This window comes from Hoplias malabaricus, chromosome 12 (assembly GCF_029633855.1).
Source record: "Hoplias malabaricus isolate fHopMal1 chromosome 12, fHopMal1.hap1, whole genome shotgun sequence".
In the NCBI taxonomy this organism is placed as follows: Eukaryota; Metazoa; Chordata; class Actinopteri; order Characiformes; family Erythrinidae; genus Hoplias; species Hoplias malabaricus.
The window spans coordinates 39,194,741-39,218,041 of record NC_089811.1 but is presented as its reverse complement, the minus strand read 5'-3'; the positions used below and the strand labels follow the sequence as shown (position 1 = coordinate 39,218,041).

Sequence of the window (23,301 nt, the reverse complement as noted above, 5' to 3'; positions counted from 1 at the left end):
AGATACAGTGTAATTTTATAGATGTTAATGTACACCTTCAAAAATGAGGAAAAAAACTATGCCCATCTTTTAGTTAATAATAAACTCAGTTTTAGACAGTACACATGGATTTTTATTATTTACCCTTAATTTAGAAAAACTCTACCCTCAGACCTGTAAACTGTATCCTCACTTAAGCAAAATGATTTGTATAAAAATAGCCTAATATTTAATGATTGTAGGGGTTGGACAATGAAACTGAAATGCCTGGTTTTAGACCACAATAATTTATTAGTATGGTGCGGGGCCTCTTTTTACAGCCAATAAATTATCAATTTGTCTTGGGAATGACATATACATGTCCTGCACGGTGGTCAGAGGGATTTTAAGCCATTCTTCTTGCAGGATAGTGGCCAGGTCACTACGTGATGCTGGTGGAGGAAAACGTTTTCTGACTCGCTCCTCCAAAACACCCCAAAGTGGCTCAATAATATTTAGATCTGGTGACTGTGCAGGCCATGGGAGATGTTCAACTTCACTTTCATGTTCATCAAACCAATCTTTCGCCAGTCCTGCTGTGTGTATTGGTGCATGGTCTTCCTGATACACGACACCACCTTCAGGACACAATGTTTGAACCATTGGATGCACATGGTCCTCTAGAATGGTTTGGAAGTCCTTGGGAGTGGTGCACCCATCTAGCACAAGCATTGGGGCAAAGGAATGCCATGATATGGCAGCCCAAACAATCACTGATCCACCCCCATACTTCACTCTGGGCATGCAACAGTCTGGGTGGTACGCTTCTTTGGTAACTCTCCCGGATGTGGGGAAAACAGTAAAGGTGGACTCATCAGAGAACAATACATATTTCACATTGTCCACAGCCCAAGTTTGCGCTCCTTGCTCCATTGAAACCGATGTTTGGCATTGGCATGAGTGACCAAAGGTTTGGGTACAGAAGCCCGGCCGTGTATATTGACCCTGTGGAGCTCCCGACGGACAGTTCTGGTGGAAACAGGAGAGTTGAGGTGCACATTTAATTCTGCCGTGATTTGGGCAGCCATGGTTTTATGTTTCTTGGATACAATCCGGGTCAGCACCCGAACACCCCTTTCAGACAGCTTCCTCTTGCATCCACAGTTAATCCTGTTGGATGTGCTTCGTTCTTCTTGGTGGTACACTAACATTACCCTGGATACCGTGGCTCTTGATACATCACAAAGACTTGCTGTCTTGGTCACAGATGCACCAGCAAGACCTGCACCAACAATTTGTCCTCTTTTGAACTCTGGTATGACACCCATAATGTTGTGTGCATTGCAATATTTTGAGCAAAACTGTGCTCTCACCCTTTGCTAATTGAACATTCACAACCTGCTCTTACTGGTGCAATGTGCAGTTAATGAAGATTGGCCACCAGGCTGCTCCTATTTAGCCATGAAACCTCCCATACTACAATGACAGGTGTTTCAGTTTCATTGTCCAACCCCTGTATGTATAGACAAGCCTAGTGTGGCTTAATCGCCATTGGCTGCATAGCATTTGTCATACATTTCAACAATGAGAAGGGTCCAAATCTTTGGTGCTTTCATATGAATGTCTTGACATATGGTTTGACATGTGATGTTGTGAAATATTAAAATGCAATGCAGAGCTAATAAATGTAGAAATGGGGAAGAAGCAATCACAACTTGTCATAAAGTATTTGAGTGACTGTTCATAAAGAGTTCATACATTTGGTAAGGCAGTTGATATTTATACATTCTGCAGAACTTGGACATATTAATAACACCTGATTATTTAGTATTTGTGTGCTCTTTGTTCATTTGATTTAAAACTTAATTCTAAGTGTCTAAGCCGAAGAAGACCAATATTGATTGAAATAGTGACAGATTTATTTAATCAATGTATATATTGAGTTGGTGTCTGGTGTGAGAGGGGCTGGGAGCTCAGAGAGAAGAGCTGTATCCACCATCAGAAAGATTTGGTTGATAAGTAATGCCCTTCTCACTGGACATTGGCAAATAAGACACAGCCATAATGCAGCATGACCGCGGCAAAGTCTTCATATGGAAATGTCAGATTTAACAGACTATTTGAAATGGAGGAAACAGGATTCAACAAATGTGTGCATCTCAACAAAGTTCAATCAGTCAGTTAGTCATTTAAGGTGGAATGGTTTAATTGAGCTTCCAAAAAAAAAAAAAATCTCAGCTTCATCCTCTTTTCCACAACTATTTTCAATGCTGGTGCTGACAGATTAATCATATGGTTGTGAGCCAGGGTTAGCATGAGTCTAAAGTATGCTCTTTAGCAGAGTTTGACTTGGCTGGACACCGAAGCTGAGGTAGCATCAAGCTGACAGAGCTATAGTTCAGTGGATGTTCAAAATTGTATTGTGGTGTTGATTTTTGCACCAGGGGAAGCACGGTGGTGCAGCAGGTAGTGTTACTGTTACATACCTCCAGGGTCCTGGGGTTGTGGGTTCATACCCTTCCTCAGGTCACGGTCTTTGAGGAGTTTGGTGTGTTCTCTCTGTGTCTGCATGGGTTTCCTCTTTACTGCCTTGCATGCTGTTGTTCCAGGTAGGCTCCAGACCTACAGTGACCCTGAACTGGATAAGTGGTTACAGACAATGAATGAATGAATTTTGCATGACCGAGACAGCTGACTTTGGCATCTGTGTTTAATACACTTGCCTATGCATGGTCAAAGGATTGGTTACAAAAAGACCTTAAGACCCAGGTGAGTGTGGCATTTAGAAACATGTCATTTAAACACCAGTAGCTTTACCATGACAAGATTAACAATCTTAATGCAAAATTCAGTTCAGCAGAGCAGACGTGGCTCAAAAGCAACATCTGGAGTAGCCCTTCACTTGCTAGACACATGAATGTTTGATATATGCAGGTAACACCTTTTAAAGCCCTAGGTATGTGCACAGCACAGCAGTGATCTACACACATTCATTCAGGTGGATTTGGTATGAAGTGCTCTGTGCTAGAAAAACGTACAGCGAGGATGGTTCACTGTGACCATGATGAGAACCAGACATCTGAAGCATTTCATAAGGTAATTTTTAAAGTTTTAATATAAAACAACAAACCAAAAAAGTAAAAACTTTACATATTACACATAATTTACCAATAAAAATAATGTAAGGGAAAAAATGACAAAGTAAGTGAAGAAAATAGTTGAAAAAGTTGTGAGATGTTACTGAGACGCTGAGCTGTTTTAAGTAAGGACAGTGCACCACCTGCTGTTCAACATGTGCATTCCACACAAGTGAAAATGGAAAACATCCGGGATATGTATTAAAACATTAATAATAATAATAATAATAATAATAATAATAATAATAATAATAAATTATAGTGGTGAAAATAAGTATTTGATAAACTGTTGATTCACTGTGAGAAACAGAATCTAAAAAATAAAATAATAATCCAAAAAGTCACATTGTATGATTTTTAAATAATTAATTTGCTCTCTTCAGGTCATTGACCATGTCCTCCTGTGTAGTTCTGGGCAGATAACAGGTCTGTGAGAGCCAGAATTCATGCTGGTTGGTAGGTGCTCAGTTACTTATTTCATGCAATAAAATTCAAATAAACAATTTAAAAATCATACAATGAGATTTTCTGGATTTTATTTTAGATTCTGTCTCTCACAGTTGAAGTTACCTATGATTAGAGACCTCTCGGTTCTTTGTAGGTGGGAAAACTTGCAAAATTGTATCAAATACACATTTTCCCCTCTGTGTGTATAAACAATTTTAGCTAAACGTTATTTTTTTGGCTTTAGCTTTAGCTGTAAATAAACTTTAGAGCAAATCTGGAATGTTTGAACTTTTAAAGAGCTGTAATACTGGCCCCAAGTATTTAAAATGAGAACTACAAGTGGTTTTGGGAGCCAGACCACATCCCAGTTATAATCTGATTTTGGCCAAAGCCAAACCTGACGTTGTTTCATCACTTCTAGCCAAAGAGGTCTCAGATGGGGTTATGATCACCCCCTTTTCCACTCCTCCGTTCTGTTCCTTCTGCATCAACCCTATTGGCATCACCACCTGAAAATATTCAAGAAAGAAACACATCTGCCCCTCATGTCCTCCTCTGATCTTATTCCCAGCACTGATTCCCTCTCTTACACTAGGGACGACACCTGGATGGCCAAGGCAGACATCATCTTTGCCTTTAAAATCCTACTGCATCCTGATTTCTGGCTCATACTTTGCAGTCTGGCTGACCTTTGGCTGTAAGAGCAGCCCGAAGATCTTCAACTCCTTTGCGAAGCCCTATCTTGCATATGGCTCAACATTTATCACCTGCTGTTACATGTAACAATTTTGTGCATGTGTTTGGTATCTTGTTTTCTTTCCTGGTTCTTTCTTTTTCTCTCTTTCCCTTATTCACAAAGGTAGATTGGACTGTCACTCTTCATGGACCTGGCAACCCTTCCATCTCCAGCCAATCCCAAACAGCCACAACAGCTTAATGCTCCTGAAAGGGTGGGGCTTTTAGCAGCAGATTTTACCACCCATTGTATTTTCTTTATAGAATATAGTTATAGAGTATATTGACATAGCTTAGGTGTTAGTCTGGTTTTGTTATTTTCATTTCTTTGGTACTGTCCATGTTCCTTCCTCCTAAGGTTTGTCTACCTGTCCTGTGTTATTGTGGTATGATCTTTTGTATTAAAGTAATGTTTGTAGTCCCTGAACAACTTGGTCTCTAGCTTTTGGCTGGCTTCTCTTTTTCACTTGCACATATTGTTATGTTTCCTTTACTACTACCACCCTAGACTCTGAAGCCCAATAGTAGGGTCGCAACAATTGGGGGCTCGTCTAGAATATTTTCTTTTCTTGTATGTGTGGAGTTCTAAAGGGGTTTGCTGTCTTTATTGTTGGACATGGCATCGTTTGATTTGTCTGCTTTTGTTGCTTCACTTAGTTTGGAAGTGCTTGAGAAATGCCATTAGGATGAATTACTAGAAATAGCTGCACATTACAACATTTCTGTATCTAAACAGATGTTAGTAAAGGACATAAGGGGTAAACTCATTGCGGCATTAAGGGAGTTAGAGGTGTTTGGAAGCCTTCAAGCACAGGTTCCCACAAGTACTGGGGTGGGGGAAGTTGAGAGGGTTGTAACCTCCGTTATTGAGTCTGAGGAGCAAGAACAGCTAGAGGAAGAAGTAAGGGTGATATTACCTCGTTTTGACCCTTATTCTCCATCTACTGCCGAGTTTTATGCTGAAGCACGTGCTAAACTGTGCTTCACTCGTCTCCAATTAGAGGCTCAGGAAAAGGCCCAGGCACGTCAAGCTGAACTGGATTTTACGTTTGGCTTTCCGGAAGATGGAGCTAGAAGTTGACAGTGAGGTCAAGGGAGTTAGAGATAGGAGCAATGAAGATTGCTTCTCCTTCCACCATCCAGCCGGACATTGCACCGTGTCCTCCTCTGACTCTGGTGTCTTCTCCAGCTGTTGTTTCATTGGATTCTGCTTCTGCTCCTCCCATTTTTTCTGTCAACCCTCCAACATTTGATGTGAGTAAAAACATTGCCTTAGTACCATATTTTAGGGAAACAGAGGTGGATACATATTTTGGGGTTTTTTAGCGTATAGCTATGGCTTTAAATTGGCCAAAAGATGTGTGGTCCCTTTTGTTACAGTGCAAGTTATTAGGCAAGGCTCAGGAGGTATGTTCATCTCTGCCATTACAGGATAGCTTGCAGTATGATGTTGTTAAAGCATCCATTCTACGTGCATATGAACTTTTGCCTGAAGCATACAGACAGAAATTTCACCTACACAAAAAGAGCTCATTTCAAACTTTTGTGGAGTTTGCTAGGGAAAAAGAGACTCTGCTGGATAAGTGGTGCTCGGCCAGCAAAGTCACGGATTTTGCATCCTTGCGTGAGCTGATTCTGTTGGAGGAGTTTAAGAACTGCTTACATGAACATGTGGTTATTTATCTTAACAAACGTAAAGTTAAATCTTTGTCAGAAGCAGCAGTATTAGCGGATGAGTATGTTTAAACCCACAAAACAATCTATAAGACCACTAAGACCATCTTTCCAGTAGTAACTAACCAACTGCCTAAGCAGGTCCAATCCGGTTAAGCCTCAGATGAGTGTTTTTACTGTCATAAGCCGGGTCATTTAATAGCCACATGCCCCAACTTAAAACGTAAGCAAGAAAAGCAAACATCCTACATTAATCAGAAACACAGTGTGGCATTGGTAGATACACATTCTTCGGTTTATCCTGAAATTGCCACTACCTTAGTTACAGTTCTTAGTTATCAGCCCTTTATTACTCAGAGTTATATTTCGTTTGCTGGGTCTGGGGAAATTCAGTCACCCATAACTATTCATGATACTGGTGCCTCACAGTCATTTGTATTAGCAGGAGTGTTGCCTTTCAATGAACAGTTATTTTTGTATTATATGTGTTCTGTCGGGGCATTGCTATGCAGTATATTAAGGTTTCTTTGCACCATGTTTATTTGACTTCCAGTCCCGCCACTGGTGAATACAGAGTGGGTGTCTGTCCTTCTTTACCTGTGGAAGGAGTTACATTTATCATGGGTAATGACATAGCAAGAGGTAGTATTCTTCCAGTACTAGAGGTCACAGATAAGCCCTCTTACAGTAATGTGTTGGCACTTTCTGGGGTACTAGAAGATCATCCTATGGTTTTGTCTGCTTGTGTTGTGACACGTGCTAGAGCAAAACTGTTAGAGGACGTGGTCGACCTAGCTGATTCATTTTTAGCCCAGGATGACTCGTCTTGCTATACTGCTTCCCAATGTCCAGTGGAACAATCTACAGTCTTTGTGCATAATAAAAAGACTGGGGATCAGGGGATGGGTAATTTGACCATTAGTCATGACCAGCTTGTAACATCCCAAAAGGCTGACCCTAGATTGAGGAAATGTTTTGCTGCCTTGTCTACAGAAACACGATATAAACAAGTGTTATTTTTTTTTAGATCATAATGTATTAATGAGGAAATGGTTACCTCATACAAATTCTGAGGCCACTTGTGTTTATCGAGTTGTGATAGCCAATGTTTTCCAACAACATGTGCTTCAATTGGCACATGATCACCCTTGGTCTGGTCATTTAGGTATTACCAAAATGTATGTTTGTATACTTAAACATTTTTTCTGGCCTGGACATAGAAAGTATGTAGCAGACTTTTGCCATTCTTGCCATGTTTGTCAGTGCTCAGGAAAACCTAATCAGATTATTCCTCCTGCTCCTCTTTGTCCTATTCCTGTGATTGGGGAACCATTTGAAAAAATATTACTTGATTGTGCACATCCCTTACCAAAATCTAGGTCTGGAAATCAATACTTATTAACAATAATGTGTGCTGCAACACATTTTCCTGAAGCTATCCCTTTACGGATAATAACTGCCCCAATTATCATTAAAGCTTTGATAAAGTATTTTACTACTTTTGGTCTGCCGAGGAGTGTACAGACTGACCAAGGTACTAATTTTCTCTCCAAACTGTTTTCACAAGTTATGGCCACTCTGAATATTGCTCACCAGGTTCAAGTCCATTTCATCCTGAGTCACAAGGTGCTTTAGAAAGGTTTCACCAGTCCTTAAAGTCAATTCTTTGTAAATATTGCTTGGATACAGGGAAAGACTGGGATGCCCCTTGTGCTCTTTGCTGATGCACATGGGTTAATATTACAAGACTCTCCACAAATATTGTGTCGACTTGCCAATTCTGAAATGCTACAGAACCTGGTCTCCATATTAGGTCACTTACCAGATTTGCAAAGAATAGATCTTGAGAAACTAATCTGTGGATTTCCTTCCATCTTTGCTGATGTTCCTTACCAGGCAAATGTATTAAAACACGATATTCAGGTTACTACCACCACACCAATTAAACAACATGCTTATCGTCTTAATTCTTTGAAGAGAGCTGCCATGAAGAAGGAGGTCGACTATTTGTTAGAGCATGGTTTGGCAAAACCAAATTGTAGTCCTTGGAGTTTTCCTTGTCTCCTCGTTCCTAAGCCTTATGGGTCATACCGATTGTGCACAGGTTATAGGCGTGTAAATTCTGTCACAATATTTGATTCTTATCCTTTACCCCAGATAGATGACTGTATTGATGATGTGGATTCTGCTAAAGTTCATTTGACTGCTCGAGCTTCAGACATCTCTGTGTTTGTAACACCAGATGCTTTTGTACAGTACACAGTGATGCCATTTGGTCTTAAGAATGCACCAGCTACATTTCAAAGATTAGTGAACACTGTGCTATCAGATGTACCAAATTGTTCTGCTTATTTAGATGATCTTATCATTTATACTTTGGACTGGCCCACTTATGTGAAGATTCTATCATCCGTGTTTGATCGCCTACAGCATGCTTCCTTGACACTCAATTTAGCAAAGTGTGAATTTGCTCAGGCCACCGTGACCTATCTTGGTAAGGTCAAGGTCATGTGCGTCCTGTTGATGCACTAGTTTCAGCTATATTAATGTATCCTACTCCTTCTTCTAGGAGGGAACCATGCTGGTTCCTTGGTATGACTGGTTATTATCATACTTTCTGTAAAAAATTTTCAACCATATTTGAACCACTGACTTCCTTGCTCAGTCCCTCTCAATCTTTTACATGGGATTCTGGTTGTCAACATGCATTTGAAAATGTAAAAGCTCTAATTCCCCTGTTTTGGCTGCTCCTAATTTCCTAAAGCCATTTAAACTAGATGTGGATGCTAGTGCTGTGGGAGCTGGAGTTGTACTGCTACAGGAGGATGATTCAGGCATAGATCATACTGTGTGTTACTTCTCTCGCAAGTTTAACAAACATCAACTAAATTATTCTACCATTAAGAAAGAGACTTTAGCTCTACTGTTGTCTTTACAACATTTTGAAGTTTATGTTGGTTCTAGTTCATTGCCTCCTACAGTTTATACTAACCATAATCCTCTGACATTTTTGTCACGTATGTATAATCACAACCAAAGTTTGATGAGGTGGTCTCTGATGCTACAGGAATACAGTCTAGTTATAAAACATAAGAAGGGTTCAGAAAATGTTTTAGCTGATGCATTATCTCATTTATAATCTGTAAGTAATCTTTGTTAGTATACATGCAGGTAATAATGTCCTCCCTCCTATTACGAACATATTACATATGTTTGTTCTTTGGGGTGGGCGTTCTTACATGTAACAGTTTTGTGCATTTGTTTGTTATCTTGTTTTCTTTCCTGGTTCTTTCTTTTTCTCTCTTTCCCTTATTCACATAGGTAGATTGGACTGTCACTCTTCATGGACCTGGCAACCCTTCCAGCTCCAGCCAATCCCAATCAGCCACAACATCTTACTGCTCCTAAAATGGTGGGGCTTAAATATTTTAAGCTGCACCAGGAAGTCAGAAAGGCTGCCATCTTTGGGTTATTTCATCCTTCATCACTTCATGTTGCTCTTCATCCCTTCCTGCCAGTGCACTGTATTACCCAGCTTGACTCTGCCTTCTGCCACCTAGGTGTTCCCCTCTTTGCAGAAAATCCCTTGGTCCCTCTATCTCACTCTACCTCACCTTGGGTTTGTCCTGGACCTTTGCCCTATTCCAAGCATCCCTCCCACGTGAAAAGCCAGACCATATCATCCAGTTCCTCTCTGAGTTCCTAACTCAAGCTACTTGCTCTCTCCTGGGTCACCTCAACTTCACCATGCAAATCATCCCTCAGGGCTGCACTTTGATTTCACAGCTTAATCTCGCATCCTCCGTCTCCTCTCTCTTCCAGCACCTAAATCCCAGCATTTAAATCAGGCCATGGAGATGTTTAGAAGGACACTGAAGCTAACATTGTCGTTGTTCACTGTGTCACTTCATGGCTGTAGGACTACGCTTGTGTAAACTATTGCGTTTCCTTAATCTATGATCACACACCCTGGGCATCGTATGCCTGAGTATAGCAACAGATTGCTCCTTTAGCAACATAGGAGATTTTTTTTATTTGACTAAGGGTTCCTGGTTTGTCCACCAGGAGGAGCTGCAGATCCAGCTCTCTCAGAGCAGAAGAGTGCTGGTTGTCCTGAGGAGCCCTGAAGGAGGGGTCAAATCAACACAGGCACTCGCACACCCACCCTCTATCCTTCTCATGCAATGTATTATTAAAATATGTTACTTTCATTCCTCCTTCTCAGAAAGAATTGCAGAGTGTGAGTAGCAGTGGACAGTGTTGTCAAATATTATTTTATTTGTTTCTTAATCCATTGCTACTTAAAGGTCTCAGATATTTGAAAAAGTCTCATTTCTGATGTATTTGTAAATGTGCCATGCTCCAGTTTCACACAGTTGTACACTAAAATGTTTTATATTATTTATGTATTATCAGGTTGTCCAGTGTTAGGGCCTTAAAATAGAGAATATGAGTGCAAGAAACATCACTGAAAAATCAATTAGCATACAATGACAACATTTCCATAGTATAAAATCCACAAAAACTGCAGACCATCAATGACAACCTTCTATTCAATTGAATTCAATTTCATTTATAGAGTGCAACAGCCCCAAGTGTGCAAGCTGATGCATCAGTGGCAAGGAAATACTCCCTCAGAGCACGAGGAAGAAACCTAGAAAATAATCAAGATGCAAAAGAGGAATCCATCCTGTTCTGGTCAACATTGGAACAAATAATAATCTTTCCGGTGGCCTTAACAGAAAAGAGTATATTGAAGGTGTGCAGTCAGAGCAGCTTTCAAAGAGTAGCTCTTAATTGAGTGTTAGAGCAAATCAAATCGAATTGATCTCTATAGCACTTTTTACAATTAATGTCACAAAGTAGCTTAATAGAATTCCAGTAAAGACAAAGTTTTAACATGAAAGGTAAAACCCACAAGTGAGCAAGCCAAGGGTGACAGTGGCAAAGGGAAAACTCCCTCAGAACTGAGGAAGAAACCTTGGGAGGAACCAGGCTCACAAGGGGGGACCTATGGAGTCCTAGAGAGCACTGGAGATGATGAAGTCATCTTTGGAAGCCAGAGTGAGGTGCTTGAGGCAGGAGTGGAGAACATGTGCTGCTACTTCCATTATAACCCAAAATGGAAATGGAAATGCAGCTAATTCAATCATTATTTTATCAGTGATTAGAGAAGCGAGCTTAAGACCGAAGCCTCAATTCCCAAGACCAACAAGAAAAAAAATATATTTCACGGCTATTATTTCATCTCAAGTGCCCTTGAGTAAGGCACCTAACCTCAAAGTGCTCCCCGGGCGCTGAGGTGGTTTGTAGCCCCCTGTTCCAATTGTGTGTGTTCACTGCCCCTAGTGAGTGTGAAGAATTGCTCACTAATGTGTGTTTTGTGTGTTCACAACCATGGATGGGTTAAATGCTGAGAAGAAATTTCACTAAAGAATCAATAAAACTGTTGTTTTTTCTTCTTCTTCTTCTTCTTGCTCTGAGGTTAGAGCAGTCCAAATTTCTCACTGATGACAGCACTGCTCCCAACACCCTAACAGCTCAGTCCAATGATGTGCCCCTGTGGTGTGTCAGTCGACAATCTCTCACTAAGAGGTACAGTACCCAAAAGTAGCTTCTGAGAGCCTTTTTTATAGGGCAACAGAGAAAGCTGTTTTACATGTGCTTGTTGTAAAAACCCAGTTCCTAATCAGACTACACTTGTTCTCTTTTACATATCTGCCTGAGATATAACTGCATGTCCATGTTCATGGGTGTATAAAAAAAAACTGTATTAGATTGAGTGATAAAGACTCATTGTCGTTTCACCTCCAACAGACACTGGGAAAGTCAAGGCTTGGTCCTCTACATTAAGAAATATTTTCAAATTAACATTATCCACCTCTAAAAACTGAAAGCACCATCCCGTCTTTTTATTGGTTTTAAAAACTTCATTTTGATAATTCATCATGTAATATGCTAGATAAATGTAATTATGCTATGTACTATCTTTTAGAGTTTTTTAAACACTTTACAAATCTGCAACAAATGAACTTTCTTTAAATAATTCTGTACACTTTTGTATAATAAAGCATTTCAAATCAAACAACTCAAAATTGCATTGTATATCTTGGTTTATTTTTGAGAAACTATAAAATATCATACTATTCCTATTTATGACCTGTGTTATTCTGCATTACTCACTTGAAAGCTAATGCCGAAATGCTATTCTGCAACTTCAGTCAGTTATCTTGATCAGTTGATAAGTCTCCAGGTGTTTCTGTATCCCACACCGAGATGAGGTCTGAATAATATGTCAGGATGAAACAGGTTTAAACACACCCATATATTTCCCCTTGATGTAAAATGAATAAAAATAAAAAGTAAAAGATTTGCAATGCACCGTGTCGCCCTTCATGGTGATAACTTTCTTTTCCCTAGAAATTTTTACTTATACATGGCATGACAAGACGTGTCTTTAGCCTTTTTTCATTGGAATAAAATCTTTCATTGTGGAGAGAAGGCTTACTGTGTGAGAGGCCTAAGTTAAATACAGATAGATGATCTGCTGACTGCTGGCTGCCAAAAAAATGTATCACTATTAAATGGAAATCATCTGAACCTCTTAAGTTCTCTTTGTGCTTGAAAGAGTTGTCTTCCTATATGTCCCCAGAGAAAATCCTTTTTTAATATAAAGAAAAAATCTAAGTGAAAATTGTGGGGTTTTATTGCACATCTAAAATCTAGGACAAAATATGTAAGTGACCACCTGCTCCATTAGCACAATGAGTTTGTTGAGTTTTCCCCATGTCGACATAGGTTTCCAGGTGTTCTGGTTTCCTCTCAAGGTCTAAAAATATGTTGGTAGGTGAACTGGTGACTCAAAGAATTTCCATTTGTATGAAAGTGCTAGTGAATAAGTCAGGGTGGGTCTGGAGCAGTGGCGGATGCTGGTCTTTCAAGGAGGGGAAGCTCAATTTCGGCCTACATCATGTGTCGGTGTATTTATACTTAAATTCTACCCTCCACTCCTTTTCAAGAAAAGGATCTGTGACCCTGTCGTACCAACAAGGCGTCTTTCCAGGGACTTGACTAGTGTCCTCTCAATGGCCAGCAGAGCTAGGCTGCTTAAATGGCCTTGGCCCATGTGAAGTGTGTCCACCTTTGAGTGCTTTTTGACGGTGGAGGGGCTCAGCAGCACCCGCTGGACAGAAACTGCGATAGAAGTCAGAAAGTGTGATAGAAGTCAGTCTCCAAACACAAGCAGCTACAAAAAACCAACCAGAAATAGAAGCTCGATTTGTCGCTAGTCGTTTTTAACAAAGAAAATGGCGCTAAGAGGTTTAAGAAAGTCTGGTTCAACTCAGAACAGAATGAAAATGTAATGCTCGCACAGATCTTTACACCAAAGGATCGCTGATTCGCTCATTTCGCTGTCAATCAAAAAGGGATTCAACCTCAGACAGATCAGCCAATCATCATGCAGAAGCTGAGTGTCCGGGCCAGCTGAGGCCAGCCCACTGCCCCATAGACCCCCAGAGACCCTGAGCGTCCGATGGGCGGGACAAAGCCCAGCATTTATCCAATGACTAGTCTCGTTTCGCTGTACTTCGCTGCTTCGCTATTGAACTCTGTGGACGCTCAGCGTCCACACTGTTTAAATCACTGTGAAGTGCGGGAATGATTGAGAGGAATCTCAATCTCTTATCATCTTTACCAGTGATAAGAAGCTGATTCTGAACAAAAGTTGAGCGTGTTGTAGTGCATATTTATTCAATGACATGTACACACAACAGTATATATTTGATCACTTATTTTTTTACATTTTAGGGGAAGCTGAGCTTCCCTTGCAGTCTTAGAGCAATCGCCTCTGGTCTGGAGCCTACCCGGAATCACTGGGTGCAAGGCAGGAACACACTCTGTAGGAGATGCCAGTCCTTCACAGGACGACACACACTCACACATTCGGGTCTCAGTTATATTTTAGGTTTTTCATGTCAGAAGGTGCAGTGTGTGTAATATATTTAAATGATATTTACTATCATAGTCATATTAATGAACAAAGTAAGTTAAATTCACACATCATGTTTCAAAGAGAGGACTATCAAGAATCACCACAACAGCATAATGATTCATAAATGGTAACTCAAAAATTCACAGACAGAAACAGTTAATCTTCAACCTGGAACAATGTACTAGCCACAGTGGTTGACGGAGAAGAATTTTTTTTATAAATGATAAGAGTGTGTACACATTTTCAGAGTTGACATCAGAAGAAAAATAAATATTCCACTGTAGGACTTTGAAATCAGAGTTCCCTCAGGAGAAGGTCCCTGCCTCCAACTTCACAGCTTGTGCTCTCTTTTCAGAAGGTGCTGTGGACTTTATGCGTTTCCCTTCACAAACAAGAAGGGCCTGTGTCTACTGTACTGCTCGCACTCTCTCCTGTTGTGGAACTTATTTCCTGGCTCACCACTCGCAGCTACGCTGCTCCCAGCCTTAGCTTTGCAGGTTGCACTTTTTCCTATCACAGACCTTCGGCCAGCCTTTCAAATTTCTGGCTACACTGCTCCCAAACTCTAATATTTTTCTAATTTTCCTGCTAGTGCCACTGAGGACCTTTGTCCATATCTCTCCTCTTGCGACCACACCGTCCTGCCTCCTATGGTACAGTTTGTCTCCTCTGGCTGCTGTGGACCTTCAACCTGACCTCTCCCATTTGCAGCCACACTGCACTCAGCCCCCTTTATTTTTAGAATATATGTATATATTTATGAAAATATATTTATATAATTTTGTCTATATTCAGAGGTATTTCTGACAATATGCTGAAAAATAAAAATGCCTCATTTGACATTTCATTCTTCTCCCCTTATACTGCTTTTCCAAATTATCCATCATGTACATAATCAGGGGTGATTTCACATATAAAAGTGATTTATTAGGGTTTTTAAAATGCTGAGATGTGAGGTGGATTTCTGTTGATTTCTGTGGATTTCTGTAAATGTAAATATAACTGTAAATATATCAAATGACTGACTGCTATCTGGGTAGGGTCCCATTTCTAAGAATGTTCTAGGAATTATTCATAATAGTTTACTGTTCATTGAGAATGAACTATTACTTAGTAATAGAGTATGAGATTGATAGTTTAGCATTTTGTTAATTAATAGCTTATTTCCACATTAAATGTTAATAGATTAACTGGTAATTAAACTATAACTAATTTTGCTTAGTTATTACTTACTTAGTTAAAGAAGTAATGATAACTCACAAAAAAAATATAATCCTAAATATTTAATACCTATTAATTAACTTATCATAATCTCAACCTATTATACTGCCATTTATTCTTCATAATAGTCCTTATTTATTAAAGTTATTCTTTTTATTAATTATAATCATATATAGGATAAGATGTAAAATATCCTATGCCAATTCATTAGACCTTCAAACAGGGCCCACCACACTCTCTTCCTACCTGCAGCCACAAACTTTCTGTTGAATACAGCACCTCAACACTAAGGTTGCTCTGGCCATTTATGATCCAATCAGCAACCAGCTATCCTTAACAACTACAGTTACTCATTGAGCCCAGCCCATGAGTACCCAAACACCCACTGTATCACTTGCTCTTCATAGGGGTGATCAGGTAGGCACCTCCTCTCGTTGGTGTTTCACCAAAATAAGCCCACAACACCTCCATAAGGCTCAACAGTGAAGTCTGGCATCCCAGACCCCCACCCCCCCCAAGCCAGCTTTACAGTCCTGCCTTACCCTTTACCATCAACAACTGTAAATCCACACTGGCCTCCCTGGTGACTAAGGCTGTACCTAGCCCCACTGGCATCATTAATGCAAGCTCAGTGCCACCAATTCCTTGTGAACTTCATGTGTCACATCATCAACAATCACAACATATAAACAATACAGTGCAATACAGTAATCTGTGTTTTCCTTATTCACAACCACTGACTAGACCTTTCAGCTGATTTTGATAAGTCCTTCACAGCCAACCTTAATTTCCGGTCCCTGATAATGAACTGCACAAACAGGGAAGTGGCAGACTTGGCTGCAAATCCCCTAACACCTATCTCCACTGGTCTTACCTGCCTGCCACCCACGTTCCCTCACCTCAGCCACCAAGTCCGGGTATGCTTAATTTTTTTCCTTTCGAATGCTTCATTTACTGCACCCTCAAATAGAACTATTAACTCTATGAAATAAACTTCAGTTTACTTTCGGAGTAGAGCACCATGTCTGGCCTCAGTGTAGTTAATTTTTTAAATATATGTATATTGCAATTTATTAGAGTTAGAATTAGAATCACTTCATTGGCCACTGTGCTGCACACAGATGAATTTGTTTTCCACATTTAACCCAATCCGTGCAGTGAAACACACATTTACACACACACTAGTGAACATTAGGGGGCAGTGAGCACACATGCACAATCGGTATGCAGCCCTAGCCACAGCGCCTGGAGAGCAGTTGGGGGTTTGGTGCCTTGCTCAAGGACACTTCAGTCATGACCTGCCAGCTCAGGGGACTGAACTGACAATCTTCCAGTTACACGCCCAGTTCCCTAACCACCAGGCCATGTCTTTATAAACATGTGTACATGTAAATATTGCAGAGAGTTTTGTAATCAGTTTCATATTTGGTGTTCCCATACGATCAAATTCATGTCTGATATATGTGCATGAAAATAAAAATAAACAGAACTGTATCACTGTCACTGTCACTGTTGTAGGGAGGACGAAGAGTCAGAGGTAAATGCAAGGAATTTATTAACAAATAAAAGTAACAAAACAAACAATGAAAGTAAACACAAGCTAGGAACATTAACTACAACTAAACACATACAAACAGAAAACAATCATGAACTGTTGGTAATATGTAAGACAGATGCAGAAATAACTTCTCACATCTTAATATAATTAATGTGTGTGTGTGTGTGTGTGTGTGTGTGTTTGTGTTGGGGGGCGGTGGGGTTTATAGTTGCATATAAAGAGTTCAGATTTAGTAGTAGCATGTGAGTCTTGGGCACAGTTTAAGTTAAAGCTGTGAGTACACTGTGCCCTCTACTATCAAATTTTATTGCGATAAAAATGTATTTTAATTAAATGAAATATTTTCTTAAACATGTGTCAATGATTTCTGGTATTGATATCATTAGATGATACTGTACATGCACACATATCAGAGATACTGTCAAGGACATGGCAAGAGGACGGACGGGGCGGACGCACTCGCTAGAACACAATGATTTTTATTTACACAATAAATAACAAACCAGGGACTGGATAGCATGACATAATACTAGACAGAGAGACTTTGACAGATGAAATTTGAGTATTTGGTCAGTGAAACCTAGAGGGAGCTAAACAGAGAGAGAAACAGACTCAACCCAGACATAGAACTAAATAGACAAACCTGGACACAGAGCTAAATAGAGACCTAGACAGGAAGAGCGAAACACATACCTGGACAAAGAGAACTAAACAGACTAATTTAGACAGAAAGAACTGAACAGAAACCTAAACAGAAAAAGCTAAAGATGCTAAGCTAAGACAGAGAACTAGACATGGAAGACCCAAATGGACAGAGAGAGAAACCTAAACTGAGTAACATACAAGACAGACAGACTGGAGATAGCAAACCAACAACAATGGAGTGAGGAACAGACGAGACAGAATGACGGTGGAAACAAATGTCTGACAAAACATATAGAGACAAAGGGACTTATATAAACACAAGGACACCTGAGACTGATAACGAGGGGGCAGGACTACAAACGGGACATGGACAAGGAGGAGGAACAAAAGCGGGACTAGGGCGGAGACATGAACAATAACAAACAGAGCCATGTGCTAAGTGAGCACATGGTGGGGAAAACAGACATGAGAGGACAAGGGCGTGACAGATGCCCCCTCCTGAACGCGCATCTCCTGGGTGCGTACACCTAGACCCCCCAGGAGCTGGCGCAGGAGAGAGCACGGAAAACAAGACAATGAACCTACAGGAGACAGGATTCAGGACAAGACAGGAACAGACACAGGAGCTAGGGACATGACAGGACTGGATACAGGAGACTGGACTCGGGACAGGACAGGAGACTGCCAAAGGGAGCAACAGGAGACAAAACTGGAGAGCAGACAGGGGACTGAACAGGTGACTGTAAAAAAGGAACAGGAGACAGGACTTGGGACTGGAAGGTTTGGAGTGGTGACACAGGACTTGACAAGAGATTGAGGTGGCACACTGGACAGGAATTGAGACAAGACTGGGGACTGAACTGGTTTAGGAATGGGAGATAGGACAGAACCAGAGATGGAAAGACTGGACGGGGACCGAGACTGGACAGGCGTAGACAACGGAGACAAGACTGGGGACAGAACGGGACTAGAGACAGAAGGCTGGACAGGAGCAAGTGACTGAACAGAGGACAGGGCAGTGGACTGGAACGAAGACAAGACAGGGGACGGGACTGAGGCTGGGTACTGGGACTGGACAGGGGACTGGACTTGAGACAAGGCAGGAGAGGAGACAGGAGACAAGACACCGGGCAGAAACGGGGTCTTGCACAGGACTTGGCAAGGCAACTGAGACCAGAACATTTACGGGGACAGACACAAACACAGTGACAGGGACTGGGACAGAGACAAAAGCAGACAAAGGCACAGGGATGTAGACAGAGACAGGGACTAAAACAGGGACAGACAGAGGAACCACAATTACAGGGGAGTGCCCAGGACTGGCAAAAGTCTGTGCTGGCAGCTACTGAACAAATATTCATAATTTTATAGCACTTTTGCCTTTTCCTCACAGTGTTTTAATTAGTTTCCGTCATTTACAAACTTTGCCAGCAAGAATTCATTATTTTCTGTCAGCACATTTTTCCATCATATTCAAACAAATAATATATTAAAAAACAATACCTTGACCAATGGCCATGGGATACATACTATTATTTATCCAGAAATTTCCTTGGCAAGTGTTGTCTTATCTCACATTGAGAAACTCAGGGTGGAACTATGTAGTTGAAATGTAGTTTACTGGCATTGCACTGAGTCTTCCCTTCATGCAGGTACCTTTCTTTTCCTTAGAAATTTTTAATCAAACATGACATGACAAGGCGTCATGAGTCTTTTTCTCATGGAAATAATCTTTCATTACAGAAGCCTAGGCTTAATGAACCAGAACAAAACCTGGACAGGATCAAAGGGGAACAGCCGTGAACTGGTGTAGACATATACCAAGACATACAGACAGAAAAGCATACATCTACACACAAGACCAGACAAGAGAGCACTGAAAATAAAGGGGCCATATATAAACAGGAGCACAAACAAGGAACACCTGAGAAGGAAAACGAGGGGGCAGGATTACAGATGACACACAAGTGGAAACACTGATGACAAGGTGGGAAGAAGGCAGGGCCAGGGCGGAGACAAGGGAAGAGACTGGAACAAAACAAAAACAGAGCCATGTGCTCTTTAGCAGACAAGGGAAACATGGAACATTACAGGAAAACAGGGCAAAAGTGTAGCAAAATATTTACTGAAGTGTTGTACATTGGTTACGTGACAAGCTATTTTACATATTTAAAACAAATACAATACATGATGAAAAATAGAAAAAATAAATTGAAAAAAGATAAAAATGTGGTTTTAAAGAAAATATTATTTAAATTAATACATTTATGAATGTACATGTTGGACACTATGTATTTATTTATTTTTGACATGCTGATCAGTTCTCAGCATCTGTAACATTTGCTTTTGGCCATTCACCTCATCTCATCTGAATAACGTCACTGGAGCTGTGGGCGGGAGCTCCACTCCCACTGCTGCATGTCTACACTTTGTTTTGCTTGAGCTGTCAGTCCAAAGTGTGACTCTTGCTTTCTCTCTGTGTCTGCCTGTTTGTTTCTCTGTCTCTCACTCCCCCTCTCTATATCTTTTGCTCATTCTCATTCTCTCTTTTTCTGTCTCTGTGTGTGTGAGTATGGAGGAGGTAGAGGAAGAGTTACATTTAACGGGTACCTCAAAGCGCTCCCTCCCATCCTGGATTAAGGAGAACATTAAGATGAAGGAGTGCTGCTTCTATGTGGAAGGTGAAAGGTATGTGTGTCTGTAGATTTGTTTGTGTCTGTACAATATCCTGCTGGCAGCAGAGAGCCTGTAATCTTTCAGTCGACCTTGTATGTTTTGCTGAGTAAGTGCAGAACACGTCTTTATTATGTCGACAACGATCAGAAACAGCTCATGCAAACTCCATAAAAAGTGGCAGCAATATGAGATGATTATGTGCTATTTTTTCCATCTGAAATAATGCTTCCATTCCAAGATTAAAGAATAAAGCAGTGTATATATGTATATGTGTGTGTGTGTGTGTGTGTGTGTGTGTGTGTGTGTGTGTGTGTGTGTGTGTACCTGTGTGTGTTTGTTTGCAAACTTAATTTATGGACATCTTTAAATGAGTTCTTCTCATTGGTGTGATGCCAGATTGGATTTCTTACTCTCTTGACATTACTTCAGAGATTATGTTTGGGCAAAATCTGATTTTAAGAGTCATCATATAATATTTTAAATGTCATGTTCAAGGGTCTTCTTATGTAGATGTATCAGCATTAACAGTTCTACATAACTTCTGATCACCACTGCTGTAGTTTGTGAACCACTAACTTTTCTAATTCTAATGTCTCTATGCTTTCTACCTTTATGTCCAGCTCTGTCTTTACGTTAGTAATCTGACCTTGTGTGTGCTATGCTTATATTGTTGAGCAGTAACGTGTGTGTGAATGTGGATTATTTCACACAGAGAGGGGATTTGTGGGTGTGGCTACGAAAAGAAAAACCACACAGGTGAGGCCATCAAACCGGAGGCTTTCATGGGGGGACGATGGGACAAAAACAGACATGTTAGAGAGGTCCCCACTGATGCATTTGGGGACATTACATTTGGAAACAGGCAGAAACCAGCCAAGGTAAAAAAGATTTTCTTGAGATGTGCAGACGTGTATTCTCCAGCAAGTGTTTCATATAAAATCAAATGAATAAAACTTCCAGGTTTAATCCATGTAGTGTTTTTAATCTGTATAGATATTTACACAGACCTGATGTATGTGTATGAAGTGTTAAGGGTTAGGGTTAGTTACTATCTCAAACCACCTAAGTGACAGCCTAAAGTGAGTCTCTGTTATTATGTCTATTTTAATATAGTACATAAAAGCCCCTGAGATCGACTTCGTTTTCATTGTAACCTTTAAATTAAACTTTATAAAAAGTGATCTGATGCATAAAACGCCTGAAATTGTTTCAAAGACAAAAATGTATAGTAAGGTTCGTATTTATTTTTAAATTGATTTCCATCAACACTTTTCTCCTCCCATCTCCTAACAATAGTGATGTGTATGGTGCAAAGTTATAATCATCATTTTTTCTTGCTGTTGAGTTGTGAGAATATTGAATTAAGAAACCCATGAAAGAAAAAAAAAAAAACAAGTTCTGTACATTGTTGCACAACTTCTATAAAATTCTGTGTCATGTTTATTATAATTCTACTGAGGCAGTGGTGTCTAAACAGCTTTACTTGATAGAAGGCTTATTTCTAACTAATAATATTTTATATATGTAAGTACAGTAAAAACATCCTTACATTTTTTATAATGTGGATAATAATTCACAAAAATAAGAATAAAAAACATCTATATGTAGGTCTGTTTTATTTTAGCTTACATTTTACATATTTATGTGTGTTCATGTGCGTGTGTGTGTGTGTGTGTGCAGTATATCCGTGTGTCCTCTGAAACTTCTCCTGAAATTCTGTACGAGCTGATGACTGAACACTGGAAGCTCAAGCCTCCAAACCTGTTAATCTCAGTGACTGGAGGAGCTAAAAACTTCAAAATGAAGGCTCATCTGAAAAAAAAGTTCCACAGGGGTTTAATTAAAGTGGCCAAAACAACAGGTACCTGCTGTGAATTTTACTGCACTGCAAGAGCAAACTGTACTTTTCACCAGAAATCAACAGGCATAGTTTTAGCTGTAATTACATTGTATTTAGATTGTTTTTATTATTGCAATGTAAACAAATGCATAGGAATTAATTTATCACTAAATTAGGGTTTTTGAAAATTACTCGTTGTGATAGTCATGAGCAAACACTGTATCCACTCCAAATATATATATGTGTTTTTACATATTCTCTTCATTTGTTGAACTTATATAGGAAAATATAGACATCAAATATTATACTGGTAATACACAGGCCACATTACATTTTATTGATTTCCTGTAAAGGTCAGATTCAACAAATAAAATATAATTGTGCAGGAGAATATTCCTGGTACAGAGTGTGTACTTTCTTAGGAAATCAGTCAAATGTCATTTGACTAGGTGTGTTCAGAGTTTTGCTCACGGCTATATCTTTAGCATACTATGTACATGTAAATTAGAGAAGTAATGGTTAGGGATATTTATAAATTTGAAAAATGTTTTATTGTGAAAAATTTCAAGTGAAGTCAGAAATGAAGCTTGGTGTTCCTCCTCAAGGTCCATAAGCTCTAAACAATTTTTAATGAAACACACCTATTCCAGGTGCCTGGATCCTGACGGGTGGCACACACACTGGTGTGATGAAGCACGTTGGAATGGCAGTGCGAGATTACACTCACAACAGCAACTCTGTGGAGGGACAGATCGTGGCCATCGGCATGGCTACCTGGGGGGTCATCCACAAACGACAGGATCTGATTAACCCTGAGGTGGCCTGCTATGAGTTTAGTTGTCAGTGAGAAAACACAAAAAATGCAAAAAAAAAAAAAAAAAAAGAAAAAGAGAAAACTTTTTCTTTCTTTTTCTTTTTTTCAGGACAACTTTCCTGCTCATTATAATCTGGAGGAGTCTGGTCAGGACCAACTTCCCTGTCTAGATGTTAACCACTCTCACTTCCTGCTGGTGGATGATGGGACACACGGCCGTTATGGTGGTGAAATTGATCTTCGTGGACGACTGGAGAAACTTATCTCAGAGAAGCCTCTGGAGAACAGAGGTGAGTGTGCAAAGGTATAGCAGGTGTAAGGGCTCATATCCTACATATTCCTTTTATTTATTATTTATTTATTATTTTTAATTTCATTGTTATATTTGCCACATATGATAATATTTAAATTTTATATGATCATATTCCAGCATTTCATTATCATTAGAAGTAAACAGCCTGTCTTTATTACTTCATCATTAAACCTAGGTAGATGAGCTATAAGAATCCCAATGATTTCAGGATAAAACTAATGTAGGTTGAGTAAGTAGATGTATGGGTATATAATGATTTGCATGATATCATAAAACAGTGAATTTAAAAC

General features: G+C 39.9%; 1 protein-coding gene across 1 annotated transcript in view; it reads left to right on the top strand.

Moving 5' to 3' along the window:
• The first annotated feature begins 19,915 nt into the window (after window positions 1-19,915).
• LOC136710774 (transient receptor potential cation channel subfamily M member 2-like) overlaps window positions 19,916-23,301 on the top strand; it is a 39,171-nt gene continuing 35,785 nt past the window's right edge. The window contains exons 1-5 of the mRNA XM_066686586.1: window positions 19,916-20,056; window positions 20,757-20,922; window positions 21,725-21,905; window positions 22,535-22,701; window positions 22,808-22,988. Coding sequence (XP_066542683.1) covers window positions 19,941-20,056; window positions 20,757-20,922; window positions 21,725-21,905; window positions 22,535-22,701; window positions 22,808-22,988 — 811 coding nt within the window. The 5' untranslated portion in view covers window positions 19,916-19,940. The remainder of the gene's footprint in view (window positions 20,057-20,756; window positions 20,923-21,724; window positions 21,906-22,534; window positions 22,702-22,807; window positions 22,989-23,301) is intronic.